General features: G+C 38.8%; 1 protein-coding gene across 1 annotated transcript in view; it reads left to right on the forward strand.

Moving 5' to 3' along the window:
• Positions 1 to 20,912, forward strand: part of fhip1ab (FHF complex subunit HOOK interacting protein 1Ab) — a gene marked incomplete at both ends in the record, with an annotated part of 23,128 nt that extends 2,216 nt beyond the window's left edge. Inside the window, 10 exons of the mRNA XM_079802073.1 lie at positions 1,982 to 2,872; positions 5,419 to 5,577; positions 5,831 to 5,917; positions 6,047 to 6,214; positions 6,323 to 6,402; positions 6,795 to 7,000; positions 8,096 to 8,914; positions 11,374 to 11,540; positions 20,521 to 20,641; positions 20,710 to 20,912. Of these exons, the coding sequence (XP_079658199.1) occupies positions 1,982 to 2,872; positions 5,419 to 5,577; positions 5,831 to 5,917; positions 6,047 to 6,214; positions 6,323 to 6,402; positions 6,795 to 7,000; positions 8,096 to 8,914; positions 11,374 to 11,540; positions 20,521 to 20,641; positions 20,710 to 20,912 (2,901 nt within the window). The remainder of the gene's footprint in view (positions 1 to 1,981; positions 2,873 to 5,418; positions 5,578 to 5,830; positions 5,918 to 6,046; positions 6,215 to 6,322; positions 6,403 to 6,794; positions 7,001 to 8,095; positions 8,915 to 11,373; positions 11,541 to 20,520; positions 20,642 to 20,709) is intronic.
• Positions 20,913 to 24,342: the final 3,430 nt, after the last annotated feature.

Raw genomic sequence — 24,342 nt, forward strand, 5'->3', positions numbered from 1 at the left:
TCGCACCGCTCTTACTGCCCTACGTCTGTTACAGAAGCAAGTTCGTTTACGTAGAAGCCAACGTAAATAAATCTAGATTTAAATTCAAAGACACAAAATAATCTATACATGACCTGTCATTTTATTCGTATCCAAAAATGAGGCGATCTGAACACTATGGAGTGCTAACAATCTAGTGCAACACCCCAATTCATACTAGAAGCCATAGGGCGCGCTCTCAAAGAAAAAAACAAAACTTATTCGTAGAAGTAAAACCCTGTCACGTTCCAAAGGCATTCAGCGCTGTAGCAGCAGCTGCATAAAAATAATCGCTATGACTGATGAAACGTGACAACAAACACGATTGCGACAATATATGGTTTGTGTTTTTCCAGCCATCTCAAGGTATTTATTGACAATAAAGAATATGAATAATGCAGTGCTAACTGACAGCCTTTTTAATGTTTAGTATCTTCTGCTTGCCAAGGCTGCATTTATTTAATAAAAAATACAGTTAAAACATTAATATTGCAAAATATATTCACATATATATTCACAGATGTTTTAATTTGTAATGATATAGTAAAGTGTAATTTATTCCTGTGATCAAAGTTGAATTTTCAGCATCATTACTCCAGTCTTCAGTATCACATGATCCTGAAATCATTCTAATATGATAATTTGATGAAAAGGAAACATTTATGATTAAAATCATTGTTGAAAACAGCTGTGGAAACCATGATGTATTTTATTTTTCAGTATTTTTTAATGAATAGAAAGTTAAATGAACAGCATTTATTTGAATTGAATAAAGCATGTATAAATCTTTTGTTATATTATAAATGCCACTTGATCAATTGAATGCATGTTTGATGAATGAAAGTATTAATTTCTCTCTTTTTTTTATCTTACCACAAATGTTTGTATAGTTTCATGATTTCCACAAAAATGAAGCAGCACAACTGTTTTCAACATTGATAATAATCATAAATGTTTCTTGAGCATCAAATGAACATATTAGAATGATTTCTGAAAGATCATGTGACACTGAAGACTGGAGTAATGATGATAAATTCAGCTTTGATCACAGGAATAATTTTTAAAAAATGTTTTTCCTTTTTTACTATATATTCACATAGATAACAGCTGCTTTACATTGGGATAATATTTCACTGTATTACTTTTTTACTGCATTTTTTATTAAATAAATGCAGCCTTGGTGAGCAGAAGACTTCTTTCAAAAACATTTAACAATTGTAATGTTTCCAAACTTTTGATATGGTACTGTATATGTTCTGCCTTATTCAGTGATATTTTTTTTTACAAAGCATAAAATGGGGACTTAATGCACAAATGTTTGTAGTACATAAACCAATCATAAAATTGGCATAACATATAGGGAAAACATTATAGATATTAGTGGTTATTGTTCAGCAGTGTATTTGATATCTTACTGAATTAAAAGCAAGAGATGAGATCAATTAAATCTGTCAATTAGAGAAAAGTTCAGAAAAAAATTGGTATTACACCTGACATTTCTGTCCCCCTCACTTCTGAAAAGATGGCTACGCCCCTGCATCCATCCACCTATCTATATATGCCTGCCCATCCATCCTTCCATCCATCCACCTATCTTTATCTATATGCATGCCCATCCATCCATCTATCCATCCATCTATCATCTGACTATCCATCCATCCATCCATCCATCCATCCACCTATCTATATCTATATGCCTGCCCATCCATCCATCTATCCATCCATCATCTATCATCTGAGTATCTATCATCTGACTATCTATCCATCCATCCATCCATCCACCTATCTATATCTATATCCATTCTTTCCATCCATCCAATATAAAATATGAGAATATTTAATACTCAATCAACCATTATAGTTTATTTTTATATGGCACATAACAGTTTATCATTATTATAACTATAATAGGCGGAGCCGCTGTTCACTCAGTCCCATTCTCCTCTCTCATTGGCTGAGTCAGGTTTTGCGGATCTTGGAGAAGCACGACCCGGGCCGTGGCGGTGGCGTGGGTCTGTCGGGCCTGCGGTTCGGTCCAATCCCCGGAGACGAGGCGAACGCCGTGCAGAACTACGTGGAGCACATGCTGTTCCTGCTGATGGAGGAGGAGAGCGGGCAGGGCGGGGCCATGGGCACCATCCTGGAGTTCGTGGTGGTGGAGAACGTGATGGAAAAGCTGTTTCTGTGGAGCCTGCGGCGGGAGTTCACTGACGACATGAAGCTGGAGCAGCTGCGCATGTACAAGATGCTGGTGGCCCAAGCCAAACAACCCCTGCTCCACCACAAACCCATCCTCAAACCGCTGATGATGCTGCTGTCCGCCTGCTCCAGCTGCTCCACCGTGGGGCCCACTGCTCCTGGCAAAGGCAGCAGCTCTGCCTCAGGGCCCACCTGCACCGTGGGGCCCACTGCTCCTTGCAAAGGCAGCAGCTCCGCGGCAGGGCCCACCTGCACCGTGAGGCCCACTCCTCCTGGCAAAGGCAGCAGCTCCGCCTCAGGGCCCACCTGCACCGTGAGGCCCACTCCTCCTGGCAAAGGCAGCAGCTCCGCCTCAGGGCCCACCTGCACCGTGGGGCCCGCTCACACCATGGCGGTGGAGGTGGAGCTGGTGTCTCTGCTCCATCAGCTGTGCGGTGTGCTGGTGGAGGAAGCCTCCGTGCTGGAGATGTTCTTCCACAGCAGTCAGGATCAGGGAGCCGCCAACTTCCTGCTCTTCTCTCTCCTCATTCCCTTCATCCACCGGGACGGGGCGGTCGGCACGCAGGCCAGAGACGCCCTCACCCTCATCATGAGCCTCTCGTCCCACAACAGCCTGGTGGCCAAACACATCGCGGAGAACACATACTTCTGTCCGGTGAGATGTGTGTGTGTGTGTGTGTCTCTAATCTCTGCTGGAGTTTAATCCCAGTCACAGGATTGAATGGGCTGGTTTTTGTTGATGGATTATGGGTTGTGTGTGTTTTTGCTCTGACCCACATAAAATAAATACATGCTATACTAAATGAAGACACTTTTGTGGTGTGCTGCACAAAGGGATTGTGCATTATACAGATGAGAGAGAGTGTGTGTGTGTGTGTGTGTGTGTGTGTGTGTGTGTGTGTGTGTGTGTGTGTGTGTGTGTGTGTGTGTGTGTGTTGTGTGTGTGTGTGTGTGTGTGTGTGTGTGTGTGTGTGTGTGTGTGTGTGTGTGTCTGTGTCTGTGTCTGTGTCTGTGTCTATGTCTGTGTCTGTGTCTGTGTCTGTGTCTGTGTGTGTGTGATAATCTTCCTCACACTCAAGGAAGGGGGTCTGGGGGTCCCAAATGTGGAATGGACCTATTCCACTATAAGACTAGTACATCTCATCAGCATGCTCAACAACGATGATGCTGCAGTCAGAGAGCTAGCCAGAGCTTCCCTCTTACTGGACCTTAGGAAGAGAAAGGTCCCTTTGGCCACAGGCAACCAAGACAGCTTCCTAGGCTTCAGGAGGAAGAGGAATGGCAAACTGGACACACAAGCTGCAGGTTTCGGAGTTCGTTCAGACTGGCCAGACCTAAACGATCTGTGTAACAGACTGGCAGTTAAACTACAGTGGACACAAAGCAACTCACACACTGCACCTGAGGTGTCTAACGCAGTGGTCACAGACCCATCTATTACTGCGGAGGCCACAGTCTGCCACAACGAGACACAACACACACTACAGAGCACAACAGCAAGAAGATCCTTACTGAACATCAAACAGATGGACACAAAACAACACTGGACTGGACTGAGAATGCAGGGAAAGTTGGCATGTCTTGACTTTGCAGACCATTCTACCTCTCACTCTGTGTACAGAAATGCTGCACTAGGGGAGGATATCCTCTGCTTCACTGTGAAGGCCAGACTACAGGTGCTGCCAACCAGATACAATCTAGCATTATGGTACCCTCAGAATCACCATCCACACTGTATAATGCATTCTAACTCTGAACATCTGGAATCAGTTGCCCATATTGTGAATGGGTGCAATATGTACAAGGGATTATACACAGCACGCCATGACCGTATTGTTGATCTTATTGCCAGTTCTGTTCAGGACATATTTCCAAAAAACATACCGATGTATAAACACTCACGAGTGACACCAGACTGGTTCAACAGCTCTGAAGATGTGTTCTGTAACATCCCTAACAGCCCTGATGTTGTGTTGGTGGATATAGATAGAAAGGAGGTGCTAGTCCTTGAAATAGGCTGTGTATATGATTTGTATATGGACATAGCCTTTTTAGAAAAAATGACTAAATACCAACCCCTCCTTGCTAAGATCAGTGACCTGGGCTATGCATGTAAGTTTGCGGTATTGATATTTGGCAGCCTGGGACATGTCCACAAACTGACTGTTAGTGGACTCAGACTGGCAGGGCTACCAAAAGGACAGGCTAAACAGCTGGCAAAGTTCTGCTCTATATCAGCTGTGATAGGCAGCCTTGCTGTGTGGCGGAGGAGATGTTTTATGTACCCTTAAATGTCAAAGCTGTTACCTCTGAGAATATTTGAATCCTTTCTGTACGAAATTTGATTGGCGGATTTAAATAAAGAAATTAATGTGTGTGTGTGTGTGTGTGTGTGTGTGTGTGTGTGTGTGTGTGTGTGTGTGTGTGTGTGTGTGTGTCTGGAATTGTATAGCCATGTGTGCTCAGCTAACAAAAATATACTCTAAGAATATTTTGCTAACGCTCCCATTAAATTATGAAAAGGAACTTTAGAGAACATTATTACCAGGTGTGTGTGATGGGTAGGTTTAGGGGTTGTGTGTGTGTGTGTTTGTTTGTGTGTGTGTGTGTGTGTGTGTGTGTGTGATGGGTAGGTTTAGGGGTTGTGTGTGTGTGTGTGTGTGTGTGTGTGTGTGTGTGTGTGTGTGTGTGTGATGGGTAGGTTTAGGGGTTGTGTGTGTGTGTGTGTGTGTGTGATGGGTAGGTTTAGGGGTTGTGTGTTTGTGTGTGTGATGGGTAGGTTTAGGGGTTGTGTGTGTGTGTGTGTGTGTGTGTGTGTGTGTGTGTGTGTGTGTGTGTGTGTGTGTGTGTGTGTGTGTGTGTGTGTGTGTGTGTGTGTGTGTGTGTGTGTGTGTGTGTGTGTGTGTGTGTGTGTGTGTGTGTGTGTGTGTGTGATGGGTAGGTTTAGGGGTGTGTGTGTGTGTGTGTGTGCGTGCGTGCGTGATGGGTAGGTTTAGGGGTAGTGTGTGTGTGTGTGTGTGTGTGTGTGTGTGTGTGTGTGTGTGTGTGTGTGTGTGTGTGTGTGTGTGTGTGTGTGATGTGTTAGTGTAGGGGGATAGAATGTACAGTTTGTTCAGTATAAAACCATTACGCCTATGGAAAGTCCTCATAATGTTTTTGGCACCAACGTGTGTGTGTGTGTGTGTGTGTGTGTGTGTGTAGGTGTTGGCTACGGGTCTCAGTGGTCTATATTCGGGTCTGCCGACTAAACTGGAGGTTTACAGCGACGGCTGGTTCTGTCTGGAGAAACACGACTGGCTGCAAGTTCCAGCACTGTTTCAGTTCCTCAACTCACTGCACTTCTGCTGCACCGTGTGCAAGGTAAAACACACACACACACACACACACACACACATACACAAATAAATACTTAATTCAAAATGACACCACATGACCCTAAAGTTCCTATTTGATTTGATATGTAAAGCATAAAACATCTCAGTTTACGCATGTAACCATGGTTCCCTGAGAAGGGGAATGAGACGTTCGATGACATGATGTGTTTTATACGGATTTAGTGACGTGTGTGTGTGTGTGTGTGTGTGTGTGTGTGTGTGTGTGTGTGTGTGTGTAGGTGGCTCACCCGTCTATCAGAGATCAGCTTCTGGGCTATATCTATAATGGTTTTCTGGTGCCTGTCATGGCTCCTGCACTACATAAGGTGAGTGAGTGTGTGTTTTTGGTGCCCGGGCACCTGTGATTGGTTAAGCCCATCTCTTTCTCTCTCTCTCTCTCTCTCTCTCTCTCTCTCTCTCTCTCTCTCTCTGTGAACTCTGTGTGTGTTGGACAGTTGACTCTGGAGGAAGTGATGACGACCACGGCGTATTTGGAGCTCTTCCTGCGGAGCATCTCTGACTCCGCCCTCCTCCAGACCTTCCTCATCTTCATCCTCAGACACCGGCATGACAACGTCAACATTCTGGACACGCTGGTCAGCCGGATCAACACTCCGTTTCAGGTGTGTGTGTGTGTGTGTGTGTGAGAGAGAGAGAGTGTGAGTGTGTGTGTGTGTGTGTGTGTGTGTGTCAGGCACTGATCAAAGCTCCCTGTGTGTGTGTGTTTCTAGCTGGGTACCGTCTCTCTGGCTCTGTTCCGTACTCTGATTGGTCTGTATTGTGAAGACGTCATGTTGCAGTTAATTCTCAGGTATTTGCATCCTCATCCTCTTCCTGTAGAGATTAAATATTGATTAAATTATGTTAAGATGTTAGCAGCAGATCCTTTAAGTCCTGTAAGTTGGATCGGACTTGTTTGTTCAGCTCATCCCACAGATGCTCGATTGGATTGAGATCTGGGGAATTTGGAGGCCATCAGTGTTATTCACTGGTCATAATGTTATGCCTGATCAGTGTATAGGTTGATAGTTTGTATAGCGTGAAAAGTTTTTTTCTGCATTTTCAAACCACTGAGACGTTCATCAGGCAATGGCGTAAATTAGGGGGCGGGGCCATCTGTTTGTCTGACCAATAGCAGCTGGAGTTCTTCTCTAGCGTGATGTCGTGATGTCAGGTGTGTGTGTGTGTGTGTGTGTTCCTCAGGTATCTGATCCCCTGCTCTCACCTGACGTGTGCTGAGAGACTCCGGCTGAGAGAGAGGGACTGTTACTCCATCACTGCGTCTGCGTTGCTCTCTCTCACGCCCTCCTTCTTCATCCCCAAGCCCTGCTGCTCTCCAGCACTGCCCCCCAAACCAGACTACATCCTCTGGTCAAAGGTCACAGAGGGCCTGCTGAGGGGGAACATGGGTAATGAAGTTCATGATGTCATACTACTGTAGTCAGAGTGGATGGCATATTTACTTTGATATTTATAAAATGTAAATTGTGTGTGTGTGTGTGTGTGTGTGTGTGTGTGTGTGTGTGTGTGTGTGTGTGTGTGTGTGTGTGTGTGTGTGTGTGTGTGTGTGTGTGTGTGACTGTGAGTGAGTGAGTGTGTGTGTGACTGTGAGTGAGTGAGTGAGTGTGTGTGTGTGTGTGACTGTGAGTGAGTGAGTGAGTGAGTGTGTGTGTGACTGTGAGTGAGTGAGTGTGTGTGTGACTGTGAGTGAGTGAGTGAGTGAGTGTGTGTGTGACTGTGAGTGAGTGAGTGAGTGTGTGAGTGAGTGAGTGTGTGTGACTGTGAGTGAGTGAGTGAGTGTGACTGTGAGTGAGTGAGTGAGTGAGTGAGTGTGTGTGTGACTGTGAGTGAGTGAGTGAGTGTGTGAGTGAGTGAGTGTGTGTGACTGTGAGTGAGTGAGTGAGTGTGACTGTGAGTGAGTGAGTGAGTGAGTGAGTGTGTGTGTGTGTGTGACTGTGAGTGAGTGAGTGAGTGTGACTGTGAGTGAGTGAGTGAGTGTGTGTGTGTGTGTGACTGTGAGTGAGTGAGTGAGTGAGTGAGTGTGACTGTGAGTGAGTGAGTGAGTGAGTGAGTGTGTGTGTGTGACTGTGAGTGAGTGAGTGAGTGAGTGAGTGTGTGTGTGACTGAGTGAGTGTGTGTGTGTGTGTGTGTGTGTGTGTGTGTGTGTGTGTGTGTGTGTGTGTGTGTGTGTGTGTGTGTGTGTGTGTGTGTGTGTGTGTGTGTGACTGTGAGTGAGTGAGTGAGTGAGTGAGTGAGTGTGTGTGACTGTGAGTGAGTGTGTGTGTGACTGTGAGTGAGTGAGTGAGTGAGTGAGTGAGTGTGTGTGTGTGTGTGTGTGTGTGTGTGTGTGTGTGTGTGTGTGTGTGTGTGTGTGTGTGTGTGTGTGTGTGTGTGTGTGTGACTGTGTGTGAGAGTGTGAGTAAGTGTGTGTAAGAGTGTGTGTATGAGTGTGTGATTCTTTGAGTGTCACTTCTATTGACGTGAATGCATCCGTGTCTCTTCAGGAATGGAGGATCTGTTCTCCGGTGGTGATAGTGTGGGATTTTCCCGAATAACTGCGTCGGAGCCGCTGATGGAGAAGAACTACCTCCATTACCTGTATGACGCGCGCAGGGCGGTGTGTGTGGGCCTCCAGGCGTGCGGCGTGTGGTCGGCCCCGTATGACGGCCTCAGTCCGGCCCCAGACGAGTACGAGGATGAGGACGAGTGTGTTCCTCCCTCCGCCCAGACGGAGGACCGCGAGCGGGTGGAGCTGGAGTGGGACGACACCTTCGACGGCGAGCCGGACCACGAGCCCATCCCAGACAATCCCGTCCCGGATGAGCCGCCCAAACACATCCAGGAGATGCGCAAGAGCGCCATCATGCTGATCAAAGGCTCTTACATCGAGGAGTCCGACTTCCAGGACGATGTGCTGGTCTATAATCTGATCGCGCAGAAAGATGCGCAAGACGAGCGGCGGACGAGCGTCAAGAACGGCCTGAACACACACACACACACTAATCACATGACCAGCGATCATCATCCAACCAATGACGCGCAGGAATCGGCTCCGCTCCTCAACGGACATGGTTTTGAAGAACCCAAGCTTGTGGATCTAGACCATAATCGCAACGAGAGCAGCAGGCCGGCGGACGACTTCATCTCGCAGTGTGTGGAGCTCATTCACGCGCTGGGCGGAGAGGAGGACGGAGGAGAGCACCACCCAGAGGAGGAGGTGGAGGTGGACTTCAGCTCCTTCTGTGACCATCATGAGGGGGAAGATGAAGCCGATGAAGAGCTGAACAAACACCACAGCGGGAAACACGGGACCTCGTTTACAGGTCAGTCGGGATGCAGAGGTCAGTGTGAACACAATTCAGTGTGTTCCAGTAGGTGGCAGCGAGTCACTGCTAATGAGTGAGTCATTGAGATTCAACCGATTCATTCAAACGGCTGATTCATTCAGGAACGAAGCATTTGACTGTCTTAATGAGTGAGTCATTGAGATTCAACTGATTCATTCAAACGGCTGATTCATTCAGGAACAAAACATTTCACTGTCTTAATGAGTGAGTCATTGAGATTCAACCGATTCATTCAAACGGCTGATTCATTCAGGAACGAAGCATTTGACTCTCTTATTGAGTGAGTCATTATATCATTAATTCAACCGATTTATTCAAACAGCTGATTCATTCGGGAACGAAGCATTTGACTGTCTTAATGAGTGAGTCATTGAGATTCAACCGATTAATTCAAACGGCTGATTCATTCAGGAATGAAGCATTTGACTGTCTTAATGAGTGAGTCATTGAGATTCAACTGATTCATTCAAACGGCTGATTCATTCAGGAACGAAGCATTTGACTCTCTTAATGAGTGAGTCATTGAGATTCAACCGATTAATTCAAACGGCTGATTCATTCTGGAACAAAGCATTTGACTCTCTTAATGTGTGAGTCATTGAGATTCAACCGATTCATTCAAACGGCTGATTCATTCAGGAATTAAGCATTTGACTTTCTTAATGAGTGAGTCATTGAGATTCAACCGATTAATTCAAAATCACTGATTCATTCAGGAACGAAGCATTTGACTCTCTTAATGAGTGAGTCATTGAGATTCAACCAATTCATTCAAACGGCTGATTCATTCAGGAATGAAGCATTTGACTGTCTTAATGAGTGAGTCATTGAGATTCAATCGATTAATTCAAAATCACTGATTCATTCAGGAACGAAGCATTTGACTGTCTTAATGAGTGAGTCATTGAGATTCAACCGATTCATTCAAAATCACTGATTCATTCAGGAACGAAGCATTTGACTCTCTTAATGAGTGAGTCATTGAGATTCAACCGATTCATTCAAACGGCTGATTCATTCAGGAATGAAGCATTTGACTCTCTTAATGAGTGAGTCATTGAGATTCAACCGATTCATTCAAACGGCTGATTCATTCAGGAACGAAGCATTTGACTCTCTTAATGAGTGAGTCATTGAGATTCAACTGATTCATTCAAACAGCTGATTCATTCAGGAATGAAGCATTTGACTCTCTTAATGAGTGAGTCATTGAGATTCAACCGATTCATTCAAACGGCTGATTCATTCAGGAATGAAGCATTTGACTGTCTTAATGAGTGAGTCATTGAGATTCAACCGATTCATTCAAAATCACTGATTCATTCAGGAACGAAGCATTTGACTGTCTTAATGAGTGAGTCATTGAGATTCAACCGATTCATTCAAAATCACTGATTCATTCAGGAACGAAGCATTTGACTCTCTTAATGAGTGAGTCATTGAGATTCAACCAATTCATTCAAACGGCTGATTCATTCAGGAATGAAGCATTTGACTGTCTTAATGAGTGAGTCATTGAGATTCAATCGATTAATTCAAAATCACTGATTCATTCAGGAACGAAGCATTTGACTGTCTTAATGAGTGAGTCATTGAGATTCAACCGATTCATTCAAAATCACTGATTCATTCAGGAACGAAGCATTTGACTCTCTTAATGAGTGAGTCATTGAGATTCAACCGATTCATTCAAACGGCTGATTCATTCAGGAATGAAGCATTTGACTCTCTTAATGAGTGAGTCATTGAGATTCAACCGATTCATTCAAACGGCTGATTCATTCAGGAACGAAGCATTTGACTCTCTTAATGAGTGAGTCATTGAGATTCAACTGATTCATTCAAACAGCTGATTCATTCAGGAATGAAGCATTTGACTCTCTTAATGAGTGAGTCATTGAGATTCAACTGATTCATTCAAACGGCTGATTCATTCAGGAATGAAGCATTTGACTGTCTTAATGAGTGAGTCATTGAGATTCAACCGATTCATTCAAAATCACTGATTCATTCAGGAACGAAGCATTTGACTGTCTTAATGAGTGAGTCATTGAGATTCAACCGATTCATTCAAAATCACTGATTCATTCAGGAATGAAGCATTTGACTCTCTTAATGAGTGAGTCATTGAATCATTCATTCAACCGATTCATTCAGGAATGAAGCATTTGACTGTCTTAAAGGGATCCCTGGTGTTAAGACTTGCATGGCTTAATATAACACAACTGATGTTTCTAACTGAAATATGTACTCGAAAACCCAACAATGGGCGGCGCCATTTTGTTTGTGTTCCAGGTCGATGACATAGAATGGCTGCACTCGGCCCATAGCTATTTTTACCACAACACAACTCGAAAAATGTGTCAGAGTTATCAATTGCTTTGTAATTGCATTTGTGACACACTCAAACCCTGATGAAAGCGTCTGTTGTTTAGGGCCGTTCATCAGCGTCCTGCTGTCCCGCCTGGAGAACCTGCTGGAGAACCCCATCGAGGTCAACCTGCTGGTGACCGGGATACTAGCCCAGCTGACCACATACCCACAGCCGCTGCTGCGGGGCTTCCTGCTGGACACCAGACCCAGCCCGCGCTCGCTTTACCAGGTAATGTTACTGTTTGACCATTAATATGACCACAGAGTCACTACAAAGACACTGACTGATCTACTGTTTAAAGTGTCATTGGCAAAGCCTAGCAAATAGCTTAAAACCTGCCAGCAAACATGTTAATAATGTGTTAAAACCTGCTGGTAACACAAATTAATTTTGTCAACATGCTAATTTACATTAGCAACATTAACAAATGCTAATTCATGTCAGCAAAACATGCTAATTCATGCTAATAATGTGTTAAAAAATTCACGTTAGCAACATGTTAATTCATGTTAACAACATGCTAATTCAATACTAGCAACATGATAATTCACATTATCAACAAGCTAATTCACGTTAGCAACATGTTAATTAATGCTAACATGCTAATTCATGTTAATAATGTGTTAAAACATGCTGGTATCAAGCAAATTCACGTTAGCAACATGTTAATTAATGCTAACATGCTAATTCATGTTAATAATGTGGTAAAACATTCTGGTAGCATGCTTATTCACATTATCAACATGCTAATTCACGTTAGCAACATGTTAATTAATGATAACATGCTAATTCATGTTAATAATGTGTTGAAATATGCTGGTATCATGCAAATTCCTGTTAGCAACATGTTAATTAATGCTAACATGCTAATTCATGTTAATAGTGTGTTAAAACATGCTGGTATCATGCAAATTCACTTTAGCAAAATATGTTAATTAATGCTAACATGTTAATTCATGTTAATAATGTGTTAAAACATGCTGGTATCATGCAAATTCACTTTAGCAACATGTTAATTAATGCTAACATGTTAATTCATGTTAATAATGTGTTAAAACGTGCTGGTATCATGCAAATTCCGGTTAACAACATGTTAATTAATGCTAACATGCTAATTCATGTTAATAATATGTTAAAACGTGCTGGTATCATGCAAATTCACGTTAGCAACATGTTAATTAATGCTAACATGCTAATTCATGTTAATAATGAGTTAAAACATGCTGGTATCATGCAAATTCACGTTAGCAACATGTTAATTAATGTTAACATGCTAATTCATGTTAATAATGTGTTAAAACATGCTGGTATCAGGCAAATTCACATTAGCAACATGTTAATTCATGCTAACATGCTAATTCATGTTAATAATGTGTTAAAACATGCTGGTATCAAGCAAATTCACGTTAGCAACATGTTAATTAATGTTAACATGTTAATTCTTGTTAATAATGTGTTAAAACATGCTGGTATCATGCAAATTCTCGTTAGCAACATGTTAATTAATGTTAACATGCTAATTCATGTTAATAATGTGTTAAAACATGCTGGTATCATGCAAATTCACGTTAGCAACATGTTAAGTAATGTCAACATGCTAATTCATGTTAATAATGTGTTAAAACATGCTGGTATCAGGCAAATTCACGTTAGCAACATGTTAATTAATGTCAACATGCTAATTCATGTTAATAATGTGTTAAAACATGCTGGTATCAAGCAAATTCACATTAGCAACATGTTAATTCATGCTAACATGCTAATTCATGTTAATAATGTGTTAAAACATGCTGGTATCATGCAAATTCACGTTAGCAACATGTTAATTAATGTCAACATGCTAATTCATGTTAATAATGTGTTAAAACATGCTGGTATCAAGCAAATTCACATTAGCAACATGTTAATTCATGCTAACATGCTAATTCATGTTAATAATGTGTTAAAACATGCTGGTATCATGCAAATTCACGTTAGCAACATGTTAATTAATGTTAACATGCTAATTCATGTTAATAATGTGTTAAAACATGCTGGTATCATGCAAATTCACGTTAGCAACATGTTAATTTATGTTAACATGCTAATTCATGTTAATAAGGTGTTAAAACATGCTGGTATCATGCAAATTCACGTTAGCAACATGTTAATTAATGTAAACATGCTAATTCATGTTAATAATGTGTTAAAACATGCTGGTATCATGCAAATTCACGTTAGCAACATGTTAATTAATGCTAACCTGCTAATTCATGTTAATAATGTGTTAAAACATGCTGGTATCATGCAAATTCACGTTAGCAACATGTTAATTTATGTTAACATGCTAATTCATGTTAATAAGGTGTTAAAACATGCTGGTATCATGCAAATTCACGTTAGCAACATGTTAATTAATGTAAACATGCTAATTCATGTTAATAATGTGTTAAAACATGCTGGTATCATGCAAATTCACGTTAGCAACATGTTAATTAATGTAAACATGCTAATTCATGTTAATAATGTGTTAAAACATGCTGGTATCATGCAAATTCACGTTAGCAACATGTTAATTAATGCTAACCTGCTAATTCATGTTAATAATGTGTTAAAACATGCTGGTATCATGCAAATTCATGTTAGCAACATGTTAATTAATGTTAACATGTTAATTCTTGTTAATAATGTTTTAAAACGTGCTGGTGACATGCTAATTCATTTTAGAACATGCTAATTAATGCTAATAATGTGGTAAAACATTCTGGTAGCATGCTTATTCACATTATCAACATGCTAATTCACGTTAGCAACATGTTAATTAATGCTAACATGCTAATTCATGTTAATAATGTGTTAAAATATGCTGGTATCATGCAAATTCCTGTTAGCAACATGTTAATTAATGCTAACATGCTAATTCATGTTAATAGTGTGTTAAAACATGCTGGTATCAAGCAAATTCACTTTAGCAACATGTTAATTAATGCTAACATGCTAATTCATGTTAATAATGTGTTAAAACGTGCTGGTATCATGCAAATTCCGGTTAACAACATGTTAATTAATGCTAACATGCTAATTCATGTTAATAGTGTGTTAAAACATGCTGGTATCATGCAAATTCACTTTAGCAACATGTTAATTAATGCTAACATGCTAATTCATGTTAATAATGTGTTAAAACGTGCTGGTATCATGCAAATTCCGGTTAACAACATGTTAATTAATGCTAACATGCTAATTCATGTTAATAATATGTTAAAACGTGCTGGTATCATGCAAATTCACGTTAGCAACATGTTAATTAATGGTAACATGCTAATTCATGTTAATAATGTGTTAAAACATGCTGGTATCATGCAAATTCACGTTAGCAACATGTTAATTCATGCTAACATGCTAATTCATGTTAATAATGTGTTAAAACGTGCTGGTATCATGCAAATTCACATTAGCAACATGTTAATTCATGCTAACATGCTAATTCATGTTAATAATGTGTTAAAACATGCTGGTATCATGCAAATTCACGTTAGCAACATGTTAATTAATGTCAACATGCTAATTCATGTTAATAATGTGTTAAAACATGCTGGTATCAAGCAAATTCACATTAGCAACATGTTAATTCATGCTAACATGCTAATTCATGTTAATAATGTGTTAAAACATGCTGGTATCATGCAAATTCACGTTAGCAACATGTTAATTCATGTTAACATGCTAATTCATGTTAATAATGTGTTAAAACATGCTGGTATCATGCAAATTCACGTTAGCAACATGTTAATTTATGTTAACATGCTAATTCATGTTAATAAGGTGTTAAAACATGCTGGTATCATGCAAATTCACGTTAGCAACATGTTAATTAATGTAAACATGCTAATTCATGTTAATAATGTGTTAAAACATGCTGGTATCATGCAAATTCACGTTAGCAACATGTTAATTAATGCTAACCTGCTAATTCATGTTAATAATGTGTTAAAACATGCTGGTATCATGCAAATTCACGTTAGCAACATGTTAATTTATGTTAACATGCTAATTCATGTTAATAAGGTGTTAAAACATGCTGGTATCATGCAAATTCACGTTAGCAACATGTTAATTAATGTAAACATGCTAATTCATGTTAATAATGTGTTAAAACATGCTGGTATCATGCAAATTCACGTTAGCAACATGTTAATTAATGCTAACCTGCTAATTCATGTTAATAATGTGTTAAAACATGCTGGTATCATGCAAATTCATGTTAGCAACATGTTAATTAATGCTAACCTGCTAATTCATGTTAATAATGTGTTAAAACATGCTGGTATCATGCAAACATGCTGGTATCATGCAAATTCACGTTAGCAACATGTTAATTAATGTTAATATGTTCATTTATGTTAATAATGTTTTAAAACGTGCTGGTGACATGCTAATTCATTTTAGAACATGCTAATTAATGCTAATAATGTGGTAAAACATTCTGGTAGCATGCTTATTCACATTATCAACATGCTAATTCACGTTAGCAACATGTTAATTAATGCTAACATGCTAATTCATGTTAATAATGTGTTAAAATATGCTGGTATCATGCAAATTCCTGTTAGCAACATGTTAATTAATGCTAACATGCTAATTCATGTTAATAGTGTGTTAAAACATGCTGGTATCAAGCAAATTCACTTTAGCAACATGTTAATTAATGCTAACATGCTAATTAATGTTAATAATGTGTTAAAACGTGCTGGTATCATGCAAATTCCGGTTAACAACATGTTAATTAATGCTAACATGCTAATTCATGTTAATAGTGTGTTAAAACATGCTGGTATCATGCAAATTCACTTTAGCAACATGTTAATTAATGCTAACATGCTAATTCATGTTAATAATGTGTTAAAACGTGCTGGTATCATGCAAATTCATGTTAACAACATGTTAATTAATGCTAACATGCTAATTCATGTTAATAATATGTTAAAACGTGCTGGTATCATGCAAATTCACGTTAGCAACATGTTAATTAATGCTAACATGCTAATTCATGTTAATAGTGTGTTAAAACATGCTGGTATCATGCAAATTCACTTTAGCAACATGTTAATTAATGCTAACATGCTAATTCATGTTAATAATGTGTTAAAACGTGCTGGTATCATGCAAATTCCGGTTAACAACATGTTAATTAATGTAAACATGCTAATTCATGTTAATAGTGTGTTAAAACATGCTGGTATCATGCAAATTCACTTTAGCAACATGTTAATTAATGCTAACATGCTAATTCATGTTAATAATGTGTTAAAACGTGCTGGTATCATGCAAATTCCGGTTAACAACATGTTAATTAATGCTAACATGCTAATTCATGTTAATAATATGTTAAAACGTGCTGGTATCATGCAAATTCACGTTAGCAACATGTTAATTAATGCTAACATGCTAATTCATGTTAATAATGTGTTAAAACATGCTGGTATCATGCAAATTCACGTTAGCAACATGTTAATTAATGCTAACATGCTAATTCATGTTAATAATGTGTTAAAACGTGCTGGTATCATGCAAATTCCGGTTAACAACATGTTAATTAATGCTAACATGCTAATTCATGTTAATAATGTGTTAAAACATGCTGGTATCAAGCAAATTCACGTTAACAACATGTTAATTAATGCTAACATGCTAATTCATGTTAATAATGTGTTAAAACATGCTGGTATCAAGCAAATTCACATTAGCAACATGTTAATTCATGCTAACATGCTAATTCATGTTAATAATGTGTTAAAACATGCTGGTATCAAGCAAATTCACGTTAACAACATGTTAATTAATGTTAACATGTTAATTCTTGTTAATAATGTGTTAAAACATGCTGGTATCAAGCAAATTCACGTTAACAACATGTTAATTAATGTTAACATGCTAATTCATGTTAATAATGTGTTAAAACATGCTGGTATCATGCAAATTCACGTTAGCAACATGTTAATTAATGTTAACATGCTAATTCATGTTAATAATGTGTTAAAACATGCTGGTATCAAGCAAATTCACGTTAGCAACATGTTAATTAATGTTAACATGCTAATTCATGTTAATAATGTGTTAAAACATGCTGGTATCATGCAAATTCACGTTAGCAACATGTTAATTAATGTCAACATGCTAATTCATGTTAATAATGTGTTAAAACATGCTGGTATCATGCAAATTCACGTTAGCAACATGTTAATTAATGTCAACATGCTAATTCATGTTAATAATGAGTTAAAACATGCTGGTATCAAGCAAATTCACATTAGCAACATGTTAATTCATGCCAACATGCTAATTCATGTTAATAATGTGTTAAAACATGCTGGTATCATGCAAATTCACGTTAGCAACATGTTAATTAATGTTAACATGCTAATTCATGTTAATAATGTGTTAAAACATGCTGGTATCATGCAAATTCACGTTAGCAACATGTTAATTTATGTTAACATGCTAAGTCATGTTAATAAGGTGTTAAAACATGCTGGTATCATGCAAATTCACGTAGCAACATGTTAATTAATGTAAACATGCTAATTCATGTTAATAATGTGTTAAAACATGCTGGTATCATGCAAATTCACGTTAGCAACATGTTAATTAATGCTAACCTGCTAATTCATGTTAATAATGTGTTAAAACATGCTGGTATCATGCAAATTCACGTTAGCAACATGTTAATTAATGCTAACCTGCTAATTCATGTTAATAATGTGTTAAAACATGCTGGTATCATGCAAATTCACGTTAGCAACATGTTAATTAATGCTAACCTGCTAATTCATGTTAATAATGTGTTAAAACATGCTGGTATCATGCAAACATGCTGGTATCATGCAAATTCACGTTAGCAACATGTTAATTAATGTTAATAATGTTTTAAAATGTGCTGGTAAAATGCTAATTCATGCTAGAACATGCTAATGAATGCTAATAATGTGCTAAAACATGCTGGTAGCATGCTAATTCACGTTAGCAACATGTTAATTCATGTTAATAATGTTTTAAAACGTGCTGGTGACATGCTAATTCATGTTAGAACATGCTAATTAATGCTAATAATGTGCTAAAACTTGCTGGTAGCATGCTAATTCACGTTAGCAAAACATGTTAATTCATGCTAACATGTTAATTCATGTTAATAATGTTTTAAAACGTGCTGGTAACATGCTAATTCATGTTAGAACATGCTAATTAATGCTTATAATGTGCTAAAACATGCTGGTAGCATGCTAATTCACGTTAGCAAAACATGTTAATTAATGTTAACATGTTAATTCATGTTAATAATGTTTTAAAACTTGCTGGTGACATGCTAATTCATGTTAGAACATGCTAATTAATGCTAATAGTGTGCTAAAACATGCTGGTAGAATGCTAATTCACGTTAACAACATGTTAATTAATGCTAACATGTTAATTCATGTTAATAATGTTTTAAAACTTGCTGGTGACATGCTAATTCATGTTAGAACATGCTAATTAATGCTAATAGTGTGCTAAAACATGCTGGTAGTATGCTAATTCATGTTAACAACATGTTAATTTATGTTAACAATGTGTTAAAACATGCTACTTCATGGAAAATGTTAGCAACGTGTTAAATAATGCTAGAAACCTGCTAAACAATGCTAGCAAACATGTTAAATCATGGTGTATACATTTTTTTAAAAACTTTCTCTGAAGAAAACCTTCAAACTTCGAGCTGTTCAAAGTACCAACATTTCAATAGTTGCTACCAAAACCAGTCATATTTCACGGGTCACTGTACCAATTTTGTCACCATAGCAAAAACTATTTGTTGTAATTAGGGCTGTCAAAAAATGCCTCTGTAAAAGGGGGCAGGCACTATTTGAGTGGATCCTGACTAACTTAAATGCCTCTGATTGGCCATTATGTTCACGCGCTCTACAAACGTGTCTGTGATTGGCTGCAATTATCAACACGAAAATGTCAAATCAAGCCAAACTCAAAATATGTATAAATACTATTATAGTAGTCTGTGTTTTGCACAAAAATGAATGTGATGGTCAGTGATTGTTGCAGGCAGTGTTGGGGGTAACGCATTACAAGTAACTTGAGTTACGTAATAATATTACTTTTTCCAAGTAACTAGTAAAGTAACGCATTACTTTTCAAATTTACAACAAAATATCTGAGTTACTTTTTCACATTAATTTGACTGACAGCTCTCCTGTCCTCATGTTGAGAGTTAGTGCAGAGGTGTGTGTGTGTGTGTGTGAACATGATGGTTATTGTAGTTCTAGACTAAATTTATTTTATCTCACTTGCACAATAAAGATTCTGTTCTCCTCAAAATGAATAAAATCAGTCAAATGCTACTATGCAAACCTCCGATAATTAAATGTTAAATAAAACAACAATTTTATGCATAATCTACCTTTATATTTAATTGACCAATGTCTTGCTGCTGACCTTTGATGGTGAAAATTACTAGATTTTTTGTTTTTATTGGTAAAACTTTTTTCTCCTGCATCCTATTCCTCCATTATCCAGAGCTGCGCCCTCTACTGTTCATGCGGGAATCTGCATTTTTACCTCAGCCTGGGGCTTATTATTTACATTTTGGTATGAAGAGGTCTTTACCGTTGCACAAAAATATAACTTTTGTTATAAAAAAAAAACAAAAAAACAAGCCCGGCCCAGGTTAGAAAAAGTATGACCCTTAAAAGTAACGTAACGCATTACTTTTCTTAAAAAGTAACTAAGTAACTCAAATAGTTACTTTTTAAGGGAGTAACGCAATATTGTAACGCATTACTTTTCTTAAAAAGTAACTGAGTAACTCAATTAGTTACTTTTTAAGGGAGTAACGCAATATTGTAACGCATTACTTTTCTTAAAAAGTAACTGAGTAACTCAATTAGTTACTTTTTAAGAGAGTAACGCAATATTGTAACGCATTACTTTTCTTAAAAAGTAACTGAGTAACTCAATTAGTTACTTTTTAAGGGAGTAACGCAATATTGTAATGCATTACTTTTCATAAAAAGTAACTGAGTAACTCAATTAGTTACTTTTTAAGGGAGTAACGCAATATTGTAACGCATTACTTTTCTTAAAAAGTAACTGAGTAACTCAATTAGTTACTTTTTAAGGGAGTAACGCAATATTGTAACGCATTACTTTTCAAAGTAACTTTCCCCAACACTGGTCGCAGGTGCTGCAGACGGTCAGCTGTCAGATCGAACAGCACGCGGCGTCCAGTCCAGATTTTCCCGAGCTGGTCCGTGAAGCCGCCCAGTATCTGCTGCTCAAAGACCAGGCCTTAAAAGAGCAAGGTGAGTGTCCCGTCCCGATCTTCCTGTTTGATCCTCCTATCACGCTAACACCGCCCCTCCTTCCCTAGAGGCGGACGTCCACCAGCAGGAGAACCACTCCGGCTGGTTCCTGAACGGACACATCTCGGGCCGTCCATGCAAGCCTCTTCCTCCGTGTCCCAAAATCCCACAGCACCTGCGCAACAGAGTGTTCGCGACATTTCTGTTCGGCGAGTTTCTGAAGGAGCTGGCGGCCATCGCACAGGAGCACTCCATATTACCTGAGGAGTGAAGTCATTCAACCGGCTGATTCATTCAGGAACGAAGCTTTTTACTGTCTTAATAGAGTGCCGAAGTTATGACGTCACTTTGTAGGCCAACCCGGAAGTTAGCGGCGCATGGGTTTCCTCGATCGAAAAAGCCATGCATTTTCCCCATAGACTTTAGGAAAATCGCAAAAAATAAGATCTGTGTTCAACAAAGAGTTATGACCCTTACACGTTTTGTCTATCAAGATAATCTTTACAAGTTAATCCAAAATGTATAAATTTTGAAGCTTAAATAAAGCCGTCAGATATTAAATGCTAACGGTAGGCTATAAACGGACTACAGCACACCATGGTCGCGGATCAACGTCATCATCAAGCTTCCTCAAACTTTATTTAAAAAGCACGCTCGCTCATTATGATCTGCGCTGTGTATGAACACTTATCCACTTTTTCATGAGAAATATTGCCCATTCGTTTTTTCCAAAAATGTTAGAAACTAATTTTGTTTATGCGTGCCTCTCTGAGATTTATCTTTTGTTAATGTTTTTTCAGACAATATGATTATCACTGTGATAACACAACCCAGTCTCTTTTTGTTAAATGCAAGTTTATGTATGATCAATAATACAAAAGTATAAGTAAAATGTATAATAAGCTATACATGAAATAAAGCAAACAATTCAGTCAAACATTCAAAGTCAGTGCTATTCGGCTAACTTACAACGGTAACGTTCAGTTGAAACAGCCTGAAAACAAACAAGTAATGAAACTTCACTTTGCCCTCAGCCTAAACGATTTGCCAGGGAACAAATTATAGATCCATGAGAGCAAATATGGGCCTTTAAATCTCCACAAGACTAATTATAGCTGGAGACGCCACAGAGACATCAGAGCCAGCGGCAGACGGCAGAAGGACTGGCCGAGGAAAGTCTACTCTCGCCGGGTAAACAAGCGCTGAGCGCCGCTGACTCACTGGAGCTCACAACTCCGAAAACACCAGATAAAATGTTTAAATAGGCACTCTTCTTATAAATAAACCACAGATTTGAGCTTTAAACAACTACATTATCGACTGAAAAAGTCTTAAAACTACGTTGTCACACATTAACAATAGATTTTAACACAAAAAGACGTGTAAACACAGCCCATGTCAGTCATTTCTCAACGAGACGAACATGTGAAGAGAGTAAACTCCAAATGTTCAAGCATCCAACTTTTGCGCGAATAGCACAATTTATTCACGCCACATAAGTTCTTCATAAGGCTGAAACGCGGGCTACTGAGAGATTTCCTGTTTGTCACGATGACGTCTAAAGTCCCCGTCAAAGGATGTAGTCCCTTTTAGCAACTTGTTTGCAACCACCGTTTTTAAGACACAATAAAGTTTTAAAATATCACAAGCAGGTTTTAACTAATGTGTTTTATGTCATAGATCAAAACGTGAAAATATTTAGAGGCTTTGTTAACCACAGACCTTATTTCAGGCGATTTAGCAAAAACCCATTAAAAAAATCCATAGACTTTAGGGTGAGGGAACTGGAAGGGCTAAAATGCTAACTCACTTCCGCGCTTTGGCCTACAAAGTGACGTCATAACTTCGGCACTCTAAGAGTGAGTCATTTAATCATTCATTCAACTGATTCATTCAAACGGCTGATTCATTCTGGAACGAAGCTTTTGACTGTCTTAATGAGTGAGTCATTGAATCATTCATTCAACTGATTAATTCAAACGGCTGATTCATTCAGGAACGAAGCTTTTGACTGTCTTAATGAGTGAGTCATTGAATTGTTCATTTAACCGGTTCATTCAAAAGGCTGATTCATTCAGGAACAAAGCTTTTGACTGTCTTAATGAGTGAGTCATTGAATCATTAATTTAACCGATTCATTCAAACGGCTGATTCATTCAGGAACGAAGCTTTTGACTGTCTTAATGAGTGAGTCATTGAATCATTCATTTAACCGGTTCATTCAAACGGCTGATTCATTCAGGAACAAAGCTTTTGACTGTCTTCATGAGTGAGTCATTGAATCATTCATTTAACCGATTCATTCAAACTGCTGATTCATTCAGGAACAAAGCTTTTGACTGTCTTCATGAGTGAGTCATTGAATCATTCATTCAACCGATTAATTCAAACAACTGATTCATTCAGGAACGAAGCTTTTGACTGTCTTAATGAATGATTCATTGAATCATTCATTCAACCGATTCATTCAAACGGCTGATTCATTCAGGAACGAAGCATTTGATGGTCTTAATGAGTGAGTCATTGAATCATTCCTTCAACCTATCATGATTTAGCGAACAGCCAATGTGTCACTTGACCTCTTAGATGGATATGATGTGTGTGTTCAGATTGCATATCTAGTCCCCGGCCAACAAAAAATACTTTGTAAGAATGTTATAAAAACGTTATTTAATGTTCTCGGAACAAGTTTTTTCTTGATTATGCGAATGTCAAGGTTCCATTTTGTCATTATGCAAACATTGTGCGAGCATTTCAGAATGTTCTGATCTATCAGGTCTATTATATTGTATTATAACTGAGGTTACAATTCTTCATGAATCCTAATGCTGCGTTCACACCAAACGCGAATAGAGCATCAGGAGCGAGTGATTTCAATGTTAAGTCAATGGAAAGGCTCGTTGACGCGCGTCTGGAGGTCCTGCGGCGCGATGGACGCGATTCGCATCATTCGCGCGTCCAGTTCGAACAAATGATGCTAATTAGGCGCGAATTGAGCGCCTTGTGCGATACGCGTGTTATGCGCGAGTGGTGCTTTTTGTGCAATTCACGTCTGACGCCCGAGTTAAAAAATGTGAACTTTGGCGTCAATTCTCGGCGCGTTAACCAATCAGGAGCCTGCTCGCTGCTGTCATGTGGAAAAGTGACGTGATGAGAAACCCTGCATAAATTAAAAATACTACTATTGTGTCACAAAATATAGTTTTAAGACTTTTTCAGGTGAGAATGTAGTTGTAAAGCTCAAATCTGTGGTTTATTTATAAAGAGAGCGCCTATGTTAAAAAAATAATCTTGTGTTTTTGGAGTTGTGAGCTCCAGTGGATCAGCGGCGCTCAGCGCTCATTAACCCCAGCGAGAACAGCCTTTCCTCGGCAAGTCCATCTGCTGCTGGCTCTGATGTCCTGTAGTGGTTCGTCTTGTGTGGATCTAACGGCCGATCTTTGGTCTCATGAATCATCATTTGTTGTCTGCCAAATCGTTTTGACTGAGGGCAAAGAGAAGTTTCATAACTTTATTTTTTAGGATATTTAAATATACATGCAGTGAAGATAATGTAGGCTATTAATGCTTAATATATATTTGTAATGAAAATGAAAAGAGGCAGAGTGGTGTTTTATGACATATTTCTGCTGGAGCGCCTTGAACGCGCATCTATTTCGCTTCAAACGCTCCATTTAAATGCGCGTCCAATTAACTGTGTA

This window comes from Gobio gobio, assembly GCF_949357685.1.
Source record: "Gobio gobio genome assembly, chromosome: 21".
Classification (NCBI taxonomy): Eukaryota; Metazoa; Chordata; class Actinopteri; order Cypriniformes; family Gobionidae; genus Gobio; species Gobio gobio.